Genomic DNA, 21,990 nt, shown 5'->3' on the forward strand with positions numbered 1-21,990 from the left:
GTGGAAGGGAGCATAGAAGTGTTGCATATACTTTTCAGAGCAAAGTGGCCACGTTGACATTTAAGTGTAGGTTTCTGCAGTGGGAAAAGCATATTCATATATTCATAGGATGCAGAATTTGGAATGATCCCAAGGCAAAATGAGAAGAAAGTGAAAGGCATTTTAGAATTTATCAAGATAGAAGGAGCCACCGTTCTATCATTTAACATGCTTTAAAGTCCTATTAAAATCTTCCCCTTTGCAGTTTGCCCCGTGAGATGTACATACCTAGGGGTCCTAGGTGAATGTGTGAATGTGTGTATGTGTGGAGAGAGAGAAATGATTTTATATAGATACTTCCCCTGTATTTTCCCTGGAGATTTTCTTTGAAAATATTTTCTTTCAGCCAATCTCTCAATTCCATTGAATTAAGTAGCATTGGTAGCATTAAGTATTGGTATGGTTGCATTGTGTTTTTACCCCAGGTATTCTAAATTTTATTTTTTTTCCTTTATTTTAAATTTAAATTCAGTTAATTAACATATATTACTAGTTTCCGAGATAGAGTTCAGTGATACATCAGTCTTACGTAACACCCAGCGCTCATTACCTCACGTGCCCTCTTTAATCCCCTCACCCAGTTACCCCATCCCCCCACACCCCTGCCCTCCAGCAACCCTCAGTTTGTTTCCCATGATTAAGAGTCTTTTACGGTCTGTCTCCCTCTCTGATTTAGTCTTATTTTTATTTTTCCCTCCCTTCTCCTATGATCCTCTGTTTTGTTTCTTAAATCCCACATATGAGTGAGATCATATGATGATTGTCTTTCTCTGACCGACTTATTTCACTTAGCATAATACTCTCTAGTTCCATCCATGTTGTTGCAAATGGCAAGATTTCATATTTTTTGGTGGCTGAGAAGTATTCCATTGTGTGTATGTATGTGTGTGTGTGTGTGTGTGTGTGTATAGAGAGAGAGAGAGCACGCGCACCTTCTTTATCTAAGTTTCAAATTATAGTAATTATCACTTATAGGAAAGTGAAAACAACAAAGAAAAACATAAGAAAATAAAATAGCACCGAGTTCCATATTTTATATATAGATACGTGTACTACAGATACACATTTAGACAAACACACATTTTTTATAAAACTGGGATCATGTTAAATATACTGATTTTATTATCTTTAATTCAACCAATTGAATTGTACACAATTGTATACAATTGTAAGTATACTAACGTTCCTACCAAAGTTACTACGTGCTAACTTTACTGGATATACTGATTTTTTTATTATCTTTAATTTATTTAATTATATTTAATTTATTATCTTTAATTCAACCAATTGAATTGTATACAATTGTATACAATTGTAAGTATACTACTTACGTTCCTACCAAAGTTACTACGTGCTAACTTTACTTCTAATGTATGAAACACTCTGCAGAATGTATTATGTGAGATATGCTACCATTTAACCAGTCCCAAATCGATGGATTTTCATTACTGTAAAAACCACAATAAACCTGTGGCAGTGTTCATTTGTACATTTGCACAGCTTCTCCTCAGAATCAGTCGGTGCAATTCGAGTTGGTCGGCCAAAGCATGTACACATTTTACATTGTGACGTATCTTGTTAGACTGTCTTTTAGAAAAATTGTACCAATTTACACTCTCACCAAAATACACAAGAATGCCTGCTTGCCGGGGATAGTCGGCTCCTGGCCATCTTATATGTTTGTGTGTCTGACTGGTAGAAGGAAAACGAGGCTGTAGTTTTTTGGTAGTTAAATGTTTTTAGTAACTAGTTTTTTGATATGTCATTATTTATAATGTGCGTCTACATGTTTTTCCATTTTTAAAATTCTTTCGTCTGTCTTACTGATGTATAAGAGCTTTTTATACAGGAGGATAGTAATTTGGGGTCGATCGGTCACAGATATTTTTTCCTGAAGTTGTATCAGTCTCCAGTGTGCCTGTCTCTTTTCCGTCACTTCAACATCATTGCTCTCCAGACCATGGGCCTTTGTCACCAAGCCTTAAATCCTTTTCAGTCACCGAGGCTTCCTTTCAAACTTAGGACCAGAACTTCAGGCATTTCACCCACGCTCCCGTAGTCCTTCATCAAGTGTAGACCATGTGCCATTGCACATCCCGTGAGAAGTCCGGCCAGCAGGTCTGAGTGAGACGGTGCCTTAGGAACATAGCCCCGGGGGCTTAGACAATACACCCCTTCTCAGTGTCAGTCTTAGGAGGGCTTTGCGAGTGACCTAGTATTTGTCACCATCTCCTTCCTGTTTGTTTTGAATAACAGAACAGCTCGAAGCTTTGAAAAGCATGATGGAAGCTGGAGAATCCACTGCCCCAGTTAGCATCCTAGAGGACGATAATGAAGAGGAGATAGAAAGTGGTGAGTTGGTTTTCTTTTAATTTACGTGCCACAAAAATACTTTTTAAAAAAAGTTTGTTTATTGTTACGTACTCTCTACACCCAACATGGGGATCGAACTCACGACCCCGAGATCAAGAGTCACAGGCTCTCCAACTGAGCCGGCCAGAAAAATACTTTTTAAAATAAGAAAAACATGAGTTTGTCTCCATGCACTCTTTTATATAATGTGATGGTTTAATTCTTAATAGTCAAGTGTGTATTCGTGCACCAACTTTCACGTTTTGGTATTTTTTGGTGTTTTTCCAAATGTTCCTTCCAGTTTCCCTGGGCACTAGATTTCTGTGGCTTAGTCATCTCCCTTCCTGTTGTGCATTCAGCTGCTCAGCCCAAATTCACAGCCAGAGAATCCTTCCTGTAGAAGGCAAGGGGTTGGAATAAAAAGAACATTTTGCAATCCCTTGCTGGAAACAAAAACATAAACTTCAGTGTTGTTAATGACGATAGTAGTAAGACAAGTTACAAGGAAAGGAACGTGAGTAGGGACCCTCGGGTAAATGATGGGTTTGTACGCACACATGAAATGAACTAGAAATTCAAAGCTAGTATTAAAATTTCAAGTTCAAATTCTCTCAACTAGCTCACCAGAATTATCAATATAGGTAGGTAATTTTAGCAAAGGTAGCCTTGCTTAAAATATTTGAATGTTTGTTACTAGCTTCTGTTTTACTTGGGCCATGTAGCCACAGCCATAATGTTTGGTTTTAAATGGGTCTTTTGAAAGGTTTGGAACGCTTTTAGTAAATTATTTGCCCATTATGTGGTATGAAAATTAATTAGCTAAATGACTTGGGCTTACATTGTGTGTCTATTGGTTGGGCAGTGCCTTGGATTTATGTAGTAGTTTGGGGCTAAATAATGTAGAAACACTTGCAGAAACTCTCTCTACTTATTATATGAAAATCTGAAATATACGAGTAGACTTTAGGAAAGTTTGATAGTATAGGTGAAAACCTGAAAGCTGTGAGAATAAACTAATCTCAGTAATAAAGACGGCTTAATAAAAATGGCTCACTATGGAAGAGACTTCACCATGACGGTGTGTGATGTGTGTCCAAACCAGGGGTTCAACTCCACTCCCAGAGAACAGACAAACTGACTGACTTCCATAGGTTGTATATGGCAGGGAGTGTCTAGGAGGGCGAAGATACCTGGAATGATTTCATTGGTGACTGGAACAATTATCTATTACTGTGTAACAACCCCCCCCCCCCAGAATCTACAGGCTTAAAATAACACTTGATTAGTTCTGTGGGGCATCTGGGCTCACACTGGTGCTTCTCTCTTAAGTTTCTCATGCATTTGCAGGCAGATGACATCCAGAGCCAGAGTCATCTGAAGTTTCAGTCGGGCTGGTTGTTCCAGATGGCCCACTCCTGTGGTTGGCAGTTGTTGTGGGGAGCTCAGCAGGGTCTGAGGACCAGAGCACCCCCATGTGTCCTCTCCACGTGGTTTGTGCTTCTCACAGCATGGTGGCCAAGTTTCTAGATGGAGCACCCTGAGAGCCAGTGTTGCAAGAGGCAGAAAGCAGAAGCTGTTAAACTTCTTCAGAGCTATGCCCAGAACTGGCCCAGCATCATTGCCTCTATATTTTGTTAAAGCAAAATTAAGGCCCGCCCAGGTTCGAGGGGGTGGGTGAGGGGCAAGATCACATTCTAGAAGAGCATGTAGGAGAGCAGATATTCTTGGAGCTGTCTTTGGAAAATGCTATCAACCGTGATGCCAGTGATATTATTTCACTTTTTTTTTTCAAATAATAAACCTAAACATGATTCAAGAGTAAAATACTGAAAGAAATGTTATTTGAAAAGGTCAATAAAATACTTCTAAATCTGAAAAGATGAATATCATGTAAAATCAGTTCTTTAACTTAGGTTAAGTTTTACAGATGCTAGTTAAAAACATTTTAGACATTACTAGATCCTCCAATCCAGGAAAACAAACTGCAGAATCCTGGAACAAATTAACAAGGAAAATAATAATAATATGAATAGCAACCACCGTTGTCGTACCAACTGTGAACGAAGCAGTTTACATCACTGCCAGATCTAATCTTTATACGGCCCGATGAAATAGGTATCGTTACACTCATTTTTCAGGTAAGGAAGTTGAAGGTTAGAGAGGTAACATAGTCTGCACATGACCCCACCGCTGGTGAGCAATGGCACGAAGATTCAATCCCAGAATTGCCTGACTCCAGGTTCAAGACCTTTTGTACCTTGCGATACTGCCCTTCTCACATACAGGAATATGAAGAGCACACAAATACATAAAATGGTTAAAAGCTTTTTTAGAGAAAAAAGGGTAACTGATGAATGTCAAAGATGTGAAATTTCTTGAACACACGCTAATCAAAGATGAGGGTCAGTGTGATTTCACTTATCATCCTTAAGGGGACTTCCCACCTTTTATGCATATGCTCGTTATTCCTACAAAATATTTGGCTCCGGTGACTCCCATGTTGTTCAGTGTGAACAGAAGTAATTGTGCGGGGTAGCATACATGTAGAAAATTAGCTGAGAGGACAAAATCATCCACTTGGATTTCTTTTTAAGGGTTTACAGGTTTCTGCTATACCAGTTATATGTTCTTTGGTTGCCTCAGTGATACCTCGCTTAATTCTGGTCAACCAGTTGGCTGTAATTACCCCCGCATCACAGTATGATCCCACTATACATGAATGACTAGAGTGTCTAATTTAAATACTTCAACACAGCAGGCAAGAGGAAACCAAGCATAGCTCAAAAGGGTAGCCCTGCCTGGAGGCTGTAGAAAAAAAAAAGGCCCTCAGTCCATGAAAGCATGTGCCCATTCATTAGGCAGGATTTGGATTCAGACGGACACGTGGCTTCCAGGACTGTGTGACAAGCAGTGGGGAATGCCAAAACTGTATGTGGTTGTGGGTATGTCAAGGGATGGTAACATTCATTCATACAACTCTTTTTCTTTTTAAAAGATTTTTTATTTGTTTGAGAGCAAACTCATGTGCAAGAGAAAGAGAGAGAGAGAGAGAGGTGGGGGAGCAGAGGGAGAGAGACAAGCAGACTCCATGCTGAGTGTGGACCCCAACACAGGGCTCGATCTCAGGACCCCGAGATCAGGACCTGAGCCAAAACCACGAGTCAGACGCTTAACCAACTGAGCCATCCACGCGCCCCTTTTCATACAACTTTTTAAAATAAGGTCTCTACTACTTATATGGGACACATTCCTTGACTTCAAGTAGTTTATGTCTGGCTGGCCAGGTTAGACTAAGAGATACATAAACTGGAAATTTACTAGTAATGGCGGGAAGTTTCAAAATCTTGGTTACAGACTCTAGGTCATGGAAATCTAGTGGTCATGGAAACTCAGTGTCACGTTAAGAGCATTGTGCTAAGAATCCAGAGAAATCGAGGTCCATATCTTACTCTGTGACCTTGGCTTTGTAAAGCATATCTCTGAATCTATTTCCTCATCTATAAAGTGGACACACTGGACTAGACTTTTTAAAGACCTATTCCAGCTCCTTAAAACCTTTTTTCCTGCCAAAGGCCTATGTGACCTACTTTTTTTTTTCTCTTTGTAACCATCTGCCTCCACTCATCCACTCATCAGAACAGCACTTCCAAAGCGGGAGGGTGTCTGTCTGTCTTGCCTCACTTTTTTGCATGTCCGGAATAACACTTTGCAAAAAGCAGTCCCTCAAGAAATTCCAAATAAGACACCACAGTTGAAAGACACCATTATTTTATGATGACTAGGAAAGGAAGATGCTTCCAGTTAATTGTAAGAGAGTATCAATTGAAGAACATATTACAGAACATCAGAAATATTACTATGTGAAAAAAATGCATGTTAGAATTGATGAAATAGTTTTTCACTGATTCTTATTCTTGAGTTCTTTGCACATTTTAAACATGCTTTACAAAAAAAAAACTCCCAATTCTTATGGGTCTGCTTCCTGCTCTCAGGAGTCCATACTCAGAAATTTTTTCAGTTTTTTTCCAGTAGGGGTCCCTCATGCCCTGTATTGTGACCATGTAGATTTGTGTTGGCCTTGGCCTGAGGCCTGTGGGTTTCTCCTGACCCTGACAAGCTTTTAGGCAAATTCCTAACCTGGGTGCTTTTTGGAAAGTGGGGATCAGGGGAATCCAGATCTCACACTAGCATGTAGGTGATTCTTTTTCCACCGACGGCCTTGGGAGGATACCAGCCTTGGGAAGATACCAGAGTTCTTGTCACTTTCTGGACTGGTGGACTGAGTCCTCCTGTGCCTCCTTTCACAGCCTGGGCCATGCTCTTGGGGCATCAGCTCTATTTAGCACCCGCTTCCAGTCTCCCAGTTAGCATGAGCCCTGGGAATGATTCTAGAGTCTCTGAAACCCAAGCCAGGGTTGACAGGTGGTTTACAGGTGCAGTCCAGTCCTTCCAAGCGCTTTCTCTTCTATGTCACACCACTCCCAGCCACAAGTCACTATGCCCATGACATTCAAATACACATTTAGTCTCTTTGTAAGAATTATCCAGTGTATTTTCCTTTTCTCGTATCTTCCTTGTGTTTTCCCTAAGTGCCAGGGAAGATCAGAGCACCCTTTGTAAGTCACAGATATTCCTGAGTGCTTGAAGCTTTAATTTGTACGGTTGGTGTGCTGGGATGGAGACCATCACTCACTTAAGAAAACTGCATTAAGCAACACGCATGTCAGACGCCATGCTAGACGCGAGAGAAATAACAGCTAACAAGACGTGCTCCTTGGCCTTGAGAGCTAGTGAGAGTTTTACTTGAAAAAATTTGCATCTTTAAATGTTCCCATCTTTTTTTAGCTTCCTTCCCCCCTGAAGGAGTTTGCGCTCCGCCCAAGATTCTGGAGGAGGTCTGACCGGCAGTAATCCGGCTTCATGGACTCCCTTTTGTCTTTCACACAGCTGACCAAGAGGAGGAGGCTCACCCGGAATACAAATTTGGAAACGAACTTTCTGCTGATGACTTGGGCCACAAGGAGGCTGTTGCCAATAGTGTCAAGAAGGTCAGAGTCGCCATGTCCCTTTTCTTCATGACTGTCAAGAAGAGGTAGTAGCTAATAGTTATGAAATTTTAAAAACGTGACAACCGCAAGAAAATAAAGTAGCCTGTAATTCTCCTTCTATGGTGGGAGAGCAGAATCAATATCTGAATGCAAGCTATGCGCAATAATAAGTTAGAAAGGATAGTCGAGTTGCTCATTAGCCAAGCCCAGTGTTGACCATCACCTGTTTGTCCAGTATCCTTTAAGTAATATGATTTATTTCATTATTATAGGTGAATAGGGAGACCCCAACAGCAGCCTGGTGACAGAGGTTAACCTGTTGAAGTCACTGAGAGAATGACCCACCCGATTATCCCAAGCAAGCCCTCGTTAGAAAACCAGTCCTTTCGGTTAGATATCTCCACTCCCTCCTAATGTAGAATAAACATGAAAGTATGTCCATCCATCCAACTTTCCGCCAAGAAAAGTGGCTGTTGTGTACCTACTATGTGCCAGGCATAGTCTAGGCCATAACAACCCCAAAAGGTCAAAACATGCTCAGTGTCTGCTCTCATGGAGCTTAGAGTCTGATGGGAGTTGATTGGAAGGGAACAGGAAACAGACAACAAGCCATCAAGTATATAATTACAGTTTGTGATAAGTGCTATTATGAAACCAAAAACGAGTGCTAAAATGGAGAATCATGAGGTTGAGGGAATAAGGACCCCAGAGCCTCAAAAGTAAAGAGGAACCAGCCATGCACAGAAGTAGAGGATGGGCCCCAGTTATGGGATAACAGCAACAGAGACACTGAACAGAGTGGGCTGAGTGAGGGGCAGAGGGAAACAAGATGAGATTGTACAGGCGTTTAGGAACCACATGATGCAGGATTTGGGACGCTACTATGAGAGACTCAAATGTTAATTTAAGTGGAATCTGAAGCCACTGAAAATGTTTAAAGAAGGGAGCAATGCAGCCCGATAGGAGTTTTTGAAAAACCACGATGGTTACCGTATGGAGACTGGTTAGAAGGGGGGCAAGAGTGGACGCAGCAAAAGCAGTTAGGCCGGGCTGTTGCACTCAGCCAGACCCCCAAGGCTTAAACCGGACAGTAGAAACAGGACTGAGTGGGTTCAAGTTCTGCTGATCCAACTTGCTGATGGACTGAATGTGGGCAAGTGAGGGGGAGAGAGGAAGCAAGAGGACTGTCTGGTCTGAGTCTGAGGAGCTGGTTGGACAGGGGGAAGACTGGAAGAGAAAGAACTCAGTGTCTCAAGTGGGACAGGATCTTTGAGGCCTGTGAGATACTCCAGGGGCAGTGCTACCCAGGCACCTGTGGCCTTGACCCCTGACGCTGCTTTCATTTCCTACCTGTGTAACCTCAGGTAAGTTACTGAAGCTCCCAGTGCCTGGGTTTTCCCAACTGCAAAAATGAAGGTGATAACACCTATCTCACTGGTCTGTCATGAAGAGTCGATGGATGGGCCTAGGCTGTGTCAAGAGCTTCCGGTGGTGCCTAGCACACGGTCATTCCCATGAAGGCATTCATTATTGCTGCTCTGTTGTCATTTTCACCTTCACCATTGTGAGTCATCATCGCCTGTATCTAGAACTAGAGGAGAGGTGGGGCTGGAGATATAAACTGAGAATTCAGGAGATAGGATTTAAAGCCACGGAAATAAGGAAGAGGCAGAGAAGGTGGGCCAGAAAAGAAGAGCATCGTATGGCCCGAGAGGTAGGAGGGAAATCGATGAGATCAAGGAAGCCAAGAGAACAGGGGGAAGGGGAAAAGAGAGGTGGGTTTTTTTTTCCCTCCAGCTTAATTAAAGTATAACTGACATATAACATTGTGTAAGTCGAAGGTGTATAGGCGATGATTTGGTACCTGTATACATTATGAAATGATTACCGTAATAAGGTTAGTGAACATATCTATCACCTCGTAATTACCTCTCTGTGTGTGTATGTGTGTGGTGAGAAGATTTAAGATCTGCTCTCTAACATTCAAGTATACAATAAAATGTTAACTATAGACACCATGCTATCCGTTCGATCGCCAGAACGTACTACTCTTATAACTAGAATATAAACAAACTAGACGTTTGTCCCCTTTGACCAACACCTCCCCATTTCTCCCACCTGCTGGCCCCTGGCAAAGTGGTTGGTTTTTGACTACAGTTGATTAACTCAGTAAGAAGACTCAAGAGTGTCCATTGCTGACAACATGGAGGTCGTTGGTGACCTTGAAAAGAGGTTTCAATGGTGTGGTGGGGGCCACTGAAACAGACAGATGTGAGTCAGTAGAGACTATACTTTTGAGAAGTTTTGCTATAAAGGGAAGCAAGGTATAGGCTGGTAGCTAATGGCAATCTGAGGAGTCAAGGGAGTGTTATTTTTAGAATGAATGAACTGGAGCGTGTTTGCAAACTTTTGGAAATGGTGCCAGATAGAGGGAGAGATTAGTTTTTCAAGAGAGAGAAAGGATAACTGCCTGTGAGTTCCAGGAGAAGGTGAGAATGGATGGCATTCCTGGTGATGGGAGGGTGTGTGTGGTCTTTGAAGGGGACGAGGATTCTTAATCACCGAAGACAGTGATTAAGATGCAGGTAGGTGCGTACATTTGGTAGTAGCAGAAAATGGGAGAGTGTTTGAAGAGCAAAGCCAAAGAAACACTTTGATTACACCTTCCCTCTTCTGATAGAGAGTATTGCCACTGCTCTGAGACTCTTGGATGCCTACTAAGACTCAGTGCCTCCCTTAATGCTACCACATAAATCCTTTATCAGTACCCACATGAGTGTTGAACTGAGTAACCATTCATGCTTGCCTGCCCTTTACATATCAGGAGAGGTGGCCACATCAAATGATTTCCCAAACGCCATGACGAAATAATTAAACCACTGTCAGGAAACATCCAAATAGGAAAGACTATCAACAAAGGAGGGAGATGTATTAAGATTTATTATTTCTGGTATGTAAGTCAGGCGGCTGTATCTTTCCAGTACTTATTTTGCTGATGACTTTATGTCATCAGTCATTTCCCACCTTCACAAATAAATAGAATAACAGCTTACATATATTTACATATATTTATTTAAATATTTACATATATGTGGCCAGTAAATTTGCCCGTTAGAGAAGTAAACACATTACTGTCTTTCTCTAATTTAGGCTTCAGATGACCTTGAACATGAAATCAACAAAAAGGTAAGAAAATAATTTTCTCGTGCAGTTTGTTTTCTTTGCAAAATGCCATATGTGCGCCTCTAATATTGAGCAGTTTGCACTAAATATTGTTAACTCTGTCTCGCCCTCCCGCCTCACCCCATGGAATGTCAGGTTTACTTTTGTCATATTCACATGCTTAATGCATCCAATTACGAGAGCCTTCAAAAGAAAGAATTATTCACAGTGATGAAATGATTAAATCCTGATAAAAATCACAAAACTGGGGCAGGTGAATAAGGTGATTTTCCTAAAAATAAGTGTTTAGTGCAGTCAAGCACTTAGTTGGCATTAGAGATTTCATTCCTATAATAGGCGTGCGTAATCATCAACACATTGAATTTGAAAATAAAAGTGACCTAATAGGTCATCAGATGTTCCAGCACTCTGGAAAGGTGATCTTGTTTCCAACTACCCTGGCATTTTAAAAGATCAGTAGTTAATTTCACACTGCATGCATTCTAGGACTTTCACTTGATGTTCTTAGATATGGACTTTATTATAAGTGAAGTTACATTTTTCATTTCTTTTGTCCTCTTTGACTTTCTTCATGATATCACAGTGGTTTTATTGAGTAAATGCGAATGGTTTATTACAGAGGTGAGACTACTGGCAGTCGCAGACAGAAATTTGCCTTGTAACTTGATTCCCATACTTCAGAGCTTCAGAAAATCATGTCTGGCTGTCTGTGGGGCCCTATCTTATTTGGCGTGAGACCCTACCTATCCTCTTACTGTCTGCATAGTAAGTTTGGAGTCGTTATGGATAAGTCTGATCTCAATCCCTCCCGTGATGTTCATGAACTTCTCTTCTAGAATTTCAGAAGGTATTGAGGTCAACCAAACAGAGGTTGGCAATTTGGTCACTGCTGTGTATTAGCTAAGTCGCTGTGACCAAATTGCTTTAATCCCCAAGGCCCCAGTCTTCTCACATGGTCAGCGGGCGGGCCTCTGATGCTTGCTCCACATGATTACTAGCAGTAATGAAGTTGTGCGTGCAGAAATTCAGCCCAGTGCCCAACACATGGTCCTGGTGTTACTTACCATCATTAAATACCCAAGAAAGGGGTCAGACATGGCCTCTGCCCTTGTTTGGGTGGACGGGACATATAGAGAAATGACTAAAAATAAAAACAAGTTATGTTATTTGATTATTTATCTCAGGTTTTATTGGTGAAATCAGTTCGATGGTTTAGAATGCTCAGATTGTTAAATCATCAGAGAAGACAGTCTGACCACTGTGTTAACTAATGAATAGTCCATAGGAATGGACTAAGCAGTTCACCCACCTGTATCAGTCCGTGCAGGAAATCGTGGTACAAAGTGGAGAAACAGCTTTGTGTATCAGATCCCCTGGAGGGCTTGTTATAGCATACATTCTTGGACCTCATCCTCCGAGTTTCCCGATGAAGTAAGTCTTCATCGGATTTTCAAAGCTCTCAACAAAATGCGGATCATTTTGAAGGTATTATTTTTGTTGCTTATTGTGTTCTGATTTACCAAGAGATAGACCAAAATAATGTGTTTTCTTCCCCCCCCCCCATGTAAAATAATGCAGTGTGGACATGTCCTCTGTAGTGGGTTATCAGATTATCTTCAGAATAAGCTTTCTTACAAAGTACCCTAAGCTACTTGTGTATGTGGCTAAAATTCTAGACCAGTGTTGAGCAGAGTAGGGTCCCCAGGCCAGCCACATCGTTAGCCCTTAGAAGCTTGACGAAAGGAAATACTTGGGCCTCCCCCCCAGACCCACTTCATCAGAAACTCTGAGGTTGAGGTCCAGGAATGTATGTTTTAACAAGCCCTCCAGGGGATTCTGATACACCCTGAAGTTTTTCCACTTTGTGCCACAATTTATGAAATTATAAATGACAATACCTGCTATATATTTCATATATTTCAATACCTGCTATATATTTCATAAATGACAATACCTGCTATATATTTCATAGATTGCTGTGAACCTCAGTATACTTTCTTGACTATTTTAAAGTCCTTTGGAAATCTCAAAAAAATGTAAAAGAAGCCTTATATTTTGTTATTATCTCCTTTTGTATTATTAAGCGTTATGATAGACATGAACTTTTTTTTTGCAAGTAGGCTCCATGCCCAGTGTGTGGCTCGAACTTAGGACCCTGAGATCAAGAGTCTCATGCTCTACTGACTAAGGCAGGCAGGCACCCCTAGACAGGAACTGTTAAAATTATCCTGTAGCAAAATTGAGGAAGGAAAGGTCTTTATCCTTCAATGTGTGCGTGCAAAGCATCTGTAGTGAGAACGTCTGTAGCATGCACCTGTCCCACGAAAGTCCTCAACACGCATGTTCCTTTCATTGTGCTTGTAGGGCCTGGTCACTGTGGAAGATGAACAGGCATGGATGGCATCGTATAAATACGTAGGTGCTACCACTAATATCCATCCGTATTTGTCTACAATGATCAACTATGCACAGCCTGTGAAGTTCCAAGGTTTCCATGTGGCTGAAGGTAACACCAAAGGTTAAATTCTATTGCCTTTTTTTTGTCTGCTTTATTATGCTGATGAGCTGTGATCTGACTTGTCACCATTTTCCTTTTCCGGGCACGGACCCTGTTCCACCTCACCCTGGGTCGTGTCATAGACCATGCATGTAGCCTGGTGTCCCTGGCGTGCAGTGGCATTCCTTGTAGTTCCGCACACAATCCACAGGGTGGCTCTGAGATACTGTGGATTTCTTAGCACTAGGCGAGCTTAGTGTCGCTTCCTGCGTTCGCTCTATTTTCCTAAGACCCCTTTTAATCAAAAGCGGACCTCCTAAAATGTATACAGTGTTCTTAAACTTTCCTCATCATTTTTTGGGCTTGAGAAGCCACCATTGTCATCAAATATACATATCTCAGGGGTGGCTGTGTGGGATATATATACATAATTTGTTTAATGACTCCAAATTTAATCCATCACTATTTAAGTCAGCTGTCTCTATCCACAGGACGTTAATGAAAGTAGGAGCTGCTAATAACAATAATGGAACATCTGCCTCCAAAGCCTCGTGATTTGGGATGTAATTGATGTAATTCTATTTACTGCTTGTCTTCCACAAGGTTGGATGGGAGCGTTGCTGAGTGCATCTTTATTTTTCTTTACAGAGCGCAATATCCATTATAACATGTCTTCTTTTAATGAGTCCGTCGGTCTGGGCTATTTGAAGACACACGCGATTGAATTTGTGAAGTATCCTTATGCGGTGAACGGAACGAACGGCTGGTGCACTGTGGGTTTGGCAGGAGTCTCTAAGACAGAAAAATGGCTAATAGATCATTGTGGTTGTAGAGCTAATAAAATAATGTGTGTGAAAGACCACAGCCACTGTGAAAATCTGCCCAAATGTGAATAGTTTTTATAGTCTACGCAGTGAACTGTGGTTTTTCTCCTACGCATCACTTAGAGACGTGAAACGTGCTCTCTGATAGCTACGTCTTTGTCATTGTCGGTCTAGATCTTTGTTGTTTATTTATTACTTCTGGAATACTCTTTTTTTTTTTCCATTCTCCTTGATAAGTTACACAGTTATAACAAACGGCAAATGAGCCGCATTTACCCCAAGGGAGGCCGGGTCGATTCCAGTAATTACATGCCTCAGATTTTCTGGAATGCTGGCTGCCAGATGGTTTCGCTGAACTATCAAACCCCAGGTAGGAACCGATGTCCAGTGACCTCAAATTCCAGGAGAATGCTTTGACGGGATGGTGCCAACAATTGCCATCAGTTGGCCGTGGGCATTTTTTTTTTTTAAAGGAAGCAGACATATGGCAAAACAATGTGATGTTGGATTTATGTAATGGTAAGATATGAAAAACCAAAAATAGAGCCATACAGAGGGTGGAAGACCAATATTTTGATTTAAATTGAATTTCCTTTCATAAATACCACAACTCATCTGCCAAACATTGTCCCCTTTTCCAAAACATTTCTAATTTTTCTTCTTTTTGGATCAAACTTATCTTTGTTTCCAGAGACAGGATTAAGTGAGAAACATTTGAGTATCTCTGTACAGTGACTATGACTCATTTCTCCTTTACGAAGTACCCTTCCCACCGTTAACATTCAGGAGATATCAATAACACAGTGGCACGTCATCATAAAAGTACGGAATATTCTAGAGTAGACTCCATTAAAACAGTGTGTAAGGATTTATAAATTCTTAGAGGCACCAATCCATAACTTGGTCCTCCAAAGTGTACTCAAAGGCAGGCTTCCAATATGTGACCTGTTCCCTTCCCTGGAAAGAGAGGAGTACATTTTTTAAATGCATCAACAATTTTTTTAAAGTCTACTTGGGAGCCAAGGATCACAATTTTAAGATTAGAGGTAGAAAAATACTGGGCTCTAGTTGTTTACCTGGAAGAGGTAAGAAATATGCCACAAAACCCATTCATGTGCTGTGGTTAATTCCATAGCCTGGTCTTTAAAATTGGCAAAACAAAGCAAAACAAAAACCTTTACTTGTTCAGTCCTTTGCTCTATGAGGGGGTGCCTCCCATGTTTCCTGATTTGGGGGGCATTTTCCTTTTCTAGTCCATCCACCATACTTTCAGAGTTTCTATCTCCCTTGTTCCTTATTATCTGGACTGATTGAAAGGTTTTTTGATATCCATCCCCTCGCCATGAATGTGGGCTTGACTGTACTTCCCTCCCGTTGGTGGTGCCTTCTCAGGGACCAGAAGCTGGAGCCAAATGTCTGCCCAGCATCCCCATCAATCCTTGCTATAGTAAACTAGGACCGGGTACCACTACCATCACATAGTGTTTCCAGCAGAGACCAAATAAAGAGAATATTGCTGATTTTACTTTTTTTTTTTTAAATGAAGGGGGGAGTCACATTGTATTTCCAGTTGTCAGTGAGTCCATTATATGGATTAAACGATCTTAAACCAGTTTATTCACGAGGTTAACTTATGTTTTATCTTATAACATTAGGATCAACCACAACATGTTGAAGAAGGGGGGAAAAATCTACGACCGTATTCTTTTTTTTTTTTTTTTCATTTTGCTAATGAAATTTGCTAATGAAAAAAGATTGTATCCACTTGCGAGAGGAAAATCATAAGCCGTGCCCTGCCAGTGTAGACCCCGCTAGAAGAATTCTCCCTAAGTCTAAAAGTAGGAACAAGCCATTAATTTTTCCATGATACTACCTAGTTTATTTTTTATTGTTTTTAATCAAGTTTGTACTCCTGTGACCCTGCTGGATGTCTCCAGCCTACCCTTTCTCTGTGACCTTAGGGCACGTTCTCCCCAGTTGGACATCTATACTCTCAACACTAATTGGACAATCATTTGACTCATATATTGGATCCAATTTTTAAAGCAATTCTAGCATGATCTTTTTGAAAACACATTTTATGTTTGACTTAAACACGAGATGATTTCAACAGGAAAGAGCATCGTGCGCTCTCTATAGACCCAGAAGTACCTTATAATGTTAAAAAGGACCTTTCCACCTAAGATCAGTATCTGATTTCCATTGTTTAAAGTCACCCATCGTGGTCTTCTTTGTCCAGGGAGATGAGAGGCTAAATTATTTTTGTCTCTTGACAGATTTAGCGATGCAATTGAATCAGGGAAAATTTGAGTATAATGGATCGTGCGGGTGAGTAATATGATTTAAACTGTTATCACCGTGTTCCTGAACTCTGTACTATAGCTGTAATGAAACTGTGTCATTTTTAATTAGGGGCTGCTCAATTTAAGCGGAGTTTGAGGGATGGGATAGAAGCGATTGAAATCCCTAGATGGAGTATATTTGCAAGTATACGTTTTTCATCTACCAGTTTACTAAGCAGATTTTGCAAAAGAAAACTGTAACCATAACTTAAGCAATTCATCATACACGCTCTAGAGTTTAATTCTCTCGCTTTTAATTCAGTGGTGGAGGTTTTTATAGCTACAACAGATAATGATCCCTGCTCATTTGGGCATTAACTGGAAACATAGATAATAAATACATGTATTTTGCCTAAGACAAATAGAGGAATGAAGTTGATTTAGTATGTAATGAAGTCGTGGGCGTCCATTTGAATATAATACACCTGGGAAGAAAGCTTTATCCTGTCTTGATTTTCTTGCATGTCTTGTAAGTAGCACTTATCAAAAAATAATGCTATGAATATTGTTCTAGTTTACTTAACTGGCATTCTTTAAAATCTGTGAACCAAGGAGTGAACTAGGAAATGTTAATTTCTTAATTTCATAAAGTGGAACACGGAAAGGTTAAATGAAAATGTGAAGTTAAATTTCTGTAGAGGAAAAACCGGTGTGGCCTTTTTTTTCTCCACGCGGCTGTCCCCAAGCCTCTAAATGAATCCAGTGGAGTCCATCCCATCCATAATAGCTACTGTCAGGAAATTCTTGGCCTCCCTGGTTGAATACCTCATCTTTATCACTAAAAACAGCCAGTCAGGATAACATTTTTCAGCAGTCAGGGGTTCGGAGTGCACACTCGCCCCTCTTCCTCCTGCCAGATAGTTCTCTGCCAGTGCACCTCCACCCGTGAGTGACCCACCACACACGTAGCTGGCACAAACGTTATATTTTCCTCTGCTGTGAATTCAAATCGTACACTGTAAACTAATACGTCAATTACGTTATATGTCGATTACGGAAAGAAGTAAAAACTATGTAGTTCAAAAGAAAACTGCCAAGTACACATTTTTAGAATTCTTTTTTTAAAGATTTTATTTATTTGAGAGAGAAAGTGTGGGAGTGAGCATGGCTGGGGGGAGGCCAGAGGGAGAAGCAGACTTCCCGCTGAGCAGGGAGCCCGACGCGGGACTCGAGTCAGGGACTCCAGGATCATGACCTGAGCTGAAGGCAGCCGCTCAGCCGACTGAGCCACCCAGGTGCCCCCACATTTTACATTTTCTTTCAGCTCTGTTGTGTAATGCACAGCGTTCATCACCAGGAGATGGTGCACATACATTGATGGGGGGGCCCCTGGGGCAAGCTGAGGCAGCGAGGCTGCAAGGGACAGTGGTGGTGTGGGGTCAAAAGCTCAAGGCTGAAGCCCAGCCCTGATGGTTCATATCAGACACACCAGTCCTGCCGGGGCTCCCTCTTCAGAGCCTTCCATGTGGCCCAGTGACACTATAGTTTGCCCTCCTTGCCTCAGCTGTCCCACTGCCAGTACTTCCGCAGGGAGGGTGACTGTTCCAGATCCAGAGGTCCCAACAGGAGTTGTATGCATGCCCTCTGTTTCTTTGCGGGACTCTCTGTTTTGCCCCGGTTCACATGATCAGTGTCTCCTTTTATGCACCATTGCTTATTTTAAAATACCTTCCCAACAAGGACGGTGCTACTGGAGCCTGAACTCCACACTGAAGTGTTTGAGTGATGTGACCGAAAACCGGAGTCCCACCAGAGGGGCTAGAAAAATAGGACTGCTCAGTGGGGCAGCCTGCCTTGAAGAGGTGTTGACAGTCATGTTCAGTCATGTGTCACTGTCCCCCCACCCTTCCCTTTTCCCCACCTGGAGGCAAAGGTCATCGCAGACAGGAAGAGGGCAGAAACCTTCCTCAGTCGTGTTTCTCTGCTCTCCGCAATGGAGTGTCGCGGCTGGTAGATACAGGGCTGGCCACGCAGGTGCGTTTCCATGGAACGAGGGCATCTAGAACGCTCTGTCTTCCATTACATCGCCCTTGTCGTTCACCCACCCACCTGCAGGGACTTGTTAAAAACTCCTTGTTGGCGTGCCTGAGGGCTGCGTTTCTGTAAAGAGCCCCTCGGTACCTTTTAGGCTTAGGGTGGGAAACGGTAGCTGTTTTATAGGGAACGTCAGCATTGCAAAGCACATGGATGCCCTCTGAATCCATCAACACTAACAAAACAGTGGGAACCTACCTGGGAATCCCTGTCTGCTCTCTGGGCCGATCTTTTGGGAGGCTGTGCCATCTAAGTGTGATTTTTAGTAGGAAACTGAGCAGGAGTTTATGACAAACTCATTTTTAAAGGTATAAAAATGGGAGGCACTTCTTTAATTCCTAATGAAACAAAAGAGAGCAAGTTAATTTCTCACGTCTGCATGCTTTCGAGGAAATTGGGATGGTCGATATCAAAATAGTAGGATGCTTTATGACTCAAAGATGTACACTTTTTGTAGACCTTTCTCAAGTTGGAATGTGTCTTGAAATCCATGATATGTTATAGTTAACAATCAGCCAGTTTGCTTTCCTGCTGGTAAAGAAGATAGGGGAGTGTTGAACAATTGATGTCGTCTCGGGTGTGATGAAATAGGCTGTCCTTCCTTATGACCCCCTCCTCTGATTCTTATGGCTGCTGTTCACCCACCTGGCTGAAGGCCCTTCTTCCCTTCCTCTCTTGCCTTCTGAGACCCCTGCAAAGGCCCCAGAAAATCTTTGGATCCCTTTACTCGTCCTTGGCTTTGCCCTATGCGCACATTCACCACACAGACCTGAATGCTTAGAATAAATTTATTTTCTGTACCAAAGAACACCAGGCAGGACCAGCTGTATAGTTTGCACCGGGCCCCGATGCAAAATGAAAATGAAGGCCTCCTTGTTCACAAATTTGTAAGCATTTCGAGACAGTGGCTGCAGAGCATGAAACCCCAGAACTCTTCTACGTTCAGAGCCCTGTGTAACGACACAGATCCCATCAGTGACTGGGGGTCCCTGGACCTGCACAGCCACCAATGAGTGGCAGCCTCTGCTGCATCCTTGGGCCCCAGACAGACACTCCTCCGAGACAAGCTGGCTCAGTGTCACCCCCAAGCCGGGGCTTACCTCCTGGCCCTGTCAAACTTCTCCTATGCTTTCTTGTATTTTTTTAAGCATATAAAATCAACACATTACACTGAGGCTGCCTGCTTTGGAGACTTGAAGTCCGGTTTCTTTCCCTTTTCCCCTGGCACTTCTTCTTTTCGATCATTTTCTTCTAAGTAGATACAGAAGCAGGGAACATGGAAGAAAGTTTTTGGCACCAGGAAATCATCGATATCACAATTTTGCATTTTCAGTGAGAAGGGTCCCTTCAGAAATGGCTGCGGGGAATGGAGAGTACTGAATCTGGGGACGGCCCTGCCCCTGCCGCTGTCAGTAGGCGGAATTCCTCGTTCCGTTGTAACTAGACTCCAAATGCTCCCCCTCCTGTGACAGCCGGAATCATCATCCGTTTCCTCCCGTTGGAGCTAAGGTCCGACCCTTTGCCAGTGCTGGTCGGCTTCACTTGAAGTAGCGTGTGTAGTATTTCAGTTTCTCATCTACTTTCCATTCTAAGGCTTCAACTTTTGCTGTATCATCATATTTTCCAGTGGCTAACACTAGCCACAAAAAAAAAAAAAAAAAGCTCAGCTCTCTGTAAATCTAGGAAACCATCTCTTTTGTTCAGTTAGAGAGATTTTAAATTAGTATTTAGGGTTGCATTCTCTTGGAGACAGGTGAAAGTTGAAAATCATCTTTAATATTTGAATGATTCTGGAAACTCTCTATATGCTTGATTTAAAAATCGGTGTCGTTCCTTGGAGGTTCTTTACTGATGATTACTTCTACATTGAATGTGGGCTTATTTTCTTCAACATTTTTTTGTCCAAACTTAGAAGATAGCAACGAATGACAACTTCGTCAAAACCACAAAAATGTGACTTGGCATTTTTCTTTAAGGAGAAATGTCACGCCTGAGACTCCTTTTGGGTTGTATTTTAAAAGATAATAAACTTGACATCGTCTAGAGTGAGAATCAGTAAAAGTTATGCTCCTAAAAAATAGGAAAGACTTGATCCCTCTTTGATTCTTTTACACTTAAAAATCAACCCAGAGTTTTGGGGGAAAGTGCTTTTCTTGTCCCTTATCTGGTGCTCGTATTAGTATGGAATTTTTCTATCTGTGGTTATAGTCCTTTGTAACAAAAATTGTTTTTTCTTAGATGAAGTTGTCTGATACAAGTTCAGGGTGGTTATGGAATCTGGCTGAGATTATGTGACTGTGATCAAAGGGCATAAGGGGCAGACATTGTGTAGTTGCGTCAATTTCAAAACATTTTCCTTACCTCACAAAGAAGACTCATACCCTTTAGCTGTCCCCCCCACTGTCCCCTGCTCCCTATTCCTAGCCGTAAGCAACCACCATCTACTCTCTCTGTGTATTTAACTATACTGCACATTTTCTAGAAATGGATTCATGTAATATGTCTTTTGTGACCAGCATCTTTCACTTAGCATCATGCTTTCAAGGTTTATGTTGTAGGAGATACCAGTACTTCATTTCTTTCTATTGTTAACTAATTTCCCATTAAGTAGATATGCCACAGAATTGATAGACATTTGGATTATTTCTGTCTTTTGGTTATTATGAATAATGCTGCTGTAACATTCACATACAAGTTTTTGTGTAGATATATTTTCATTTTTCTTGGGTATATACCAACGGTGGAATTGCTGGGTCACGTGGCAACTCTGTTTAACTCTTTCAGGAACTGCCAGACTATCTTCCAGTGCGCTGTGTCATTTCACATTCCCACCAACAATGTGTGAGAGTTCCAATTTTAATACGTCCCTGTCGACACCTACTGTTATCTGACGTTTTTACTATAGCCATCCTAATGTGTGTGCAGTGACAGCTCACTGTGATTTTGACTTGCACTTCTCTGATAACTAATGATACCAAGTATCTTTTCATGTCCTTATTGGCCATTTGTTTCTCTTATTTGGAGAAACGTGTATTCAGATCACTTGTCCATTTTTTTAACTGGGTTGTTTGTTTTTGACCTATTGTAGACACAAACCTCTTATCAGATAGCGTATGATTTGCAAATATTTTCTCCCATTCTGTGGCTTGTTTTTTCACTGTCTTGATAGTGTCCTTTGAAGTGCAAAAGCTTTTATGATAAAGCCAACTTTATCTTTTTTTTCTCTCTCTCTTGTTGCTTATGCTTTTGATGTTATATCTAAGACCCATTGCCAAGTCATGAAGATTTATCCTAACATTTTCTTCTAAGAATTTTATCATTTTTGGCTCTTACGTGTGAGTCTTTGGTCCATCTTGAGTTAATGTTTGTATATGATGTGAGGGAAGGGGCCAATTTTCTTCTTTTGCATGTGGCCATTACAGTTGTCCTAGCAACATTTGTTTAGAAGAATATTCTTTCCCCCATTGAATAATCTTGGCATCCTTGTCAAAAACCAGCTGAGCATGGATACACGAATTTATTTCTGGACTCCCAGCTCTATCTCATTGATTTATATGTGCGTCCTTATGCCAATACCACACTGCCTTGATTACTGTTGCTTTGTAGAAAGTTTTGAAATTGAGAATTATGAGACCTTCAACTTTGTTTTTCTTGTTCAAGGGTGTTTGGGC

The 21,990-nt window shown here is 41.5% G+C and overlaps 1 protein-coding gene across 13 annotated transcripts in view; it reads left to right on the forward strand.

Annotated features, from left to right (window-relative positions):
- PLCB4 (phospholipase C beta 4) overlaps nucleotides 1-21,990 on the forward strand; it is a 400,851-nt gene that overhangs the window by 325,690 nt on the left and 53,171 nt on the right. For all 13 annotated transcript variants that reach the window (XR_008959400.1, XM_044385683.3, XM_048222092.2 and 10 more), the window contains 7 exons: nucleotides 2,296-2,391; nucleotides 7,339-7,439; nucleotides 10,590-10,625; nucleotides 12,987-13,128; nucleotides 13,768-13,852; nucleotides 14,189-14,313; nucleotides 16,220-16,271. Coding sequence is in view for 12 of the 13 variants with exons in the window: in XM_044385683.3 (XP_044241618.1) it covers nucleotides 2,296-2,391; nucleotides 7,339-7,439; nucleotides 10,590-10,625; nucleotides 12,987-13,128; nucleotides 13,768-13,852; nucleotides 14,189-14,313; nucleotides 16,220-16,271 (637 nt within the window). In the remaining variant the exon portion in view is untranslated. The remainder of the gene's footprint in view (nucleotides 1-2,295; nucleotides 2,392-7,338; nucleotides 7,440-10,589; nucleotides 10,626-12,986; nucleotides 13,129-13,767; nucleotides 13,853-14,188; nucleotides 14,314-16,219; nucleotides 16,272-21,990) is intronic.

Source organism: Ursus arctos, unplaced genomic scaffold (assembly GCF_023065955.2).
Source record: "Ursus arctos isolate Adak ecotype North America unplaced genomic scaffold, UrsArc2.0 scaffold_16, whole genome shotgun sequence".
NCBI lineage: Eukaryota > Metazoa > Chordata > Mammalia > Carnivora > Ursidae > Ursus > Ursus arctos.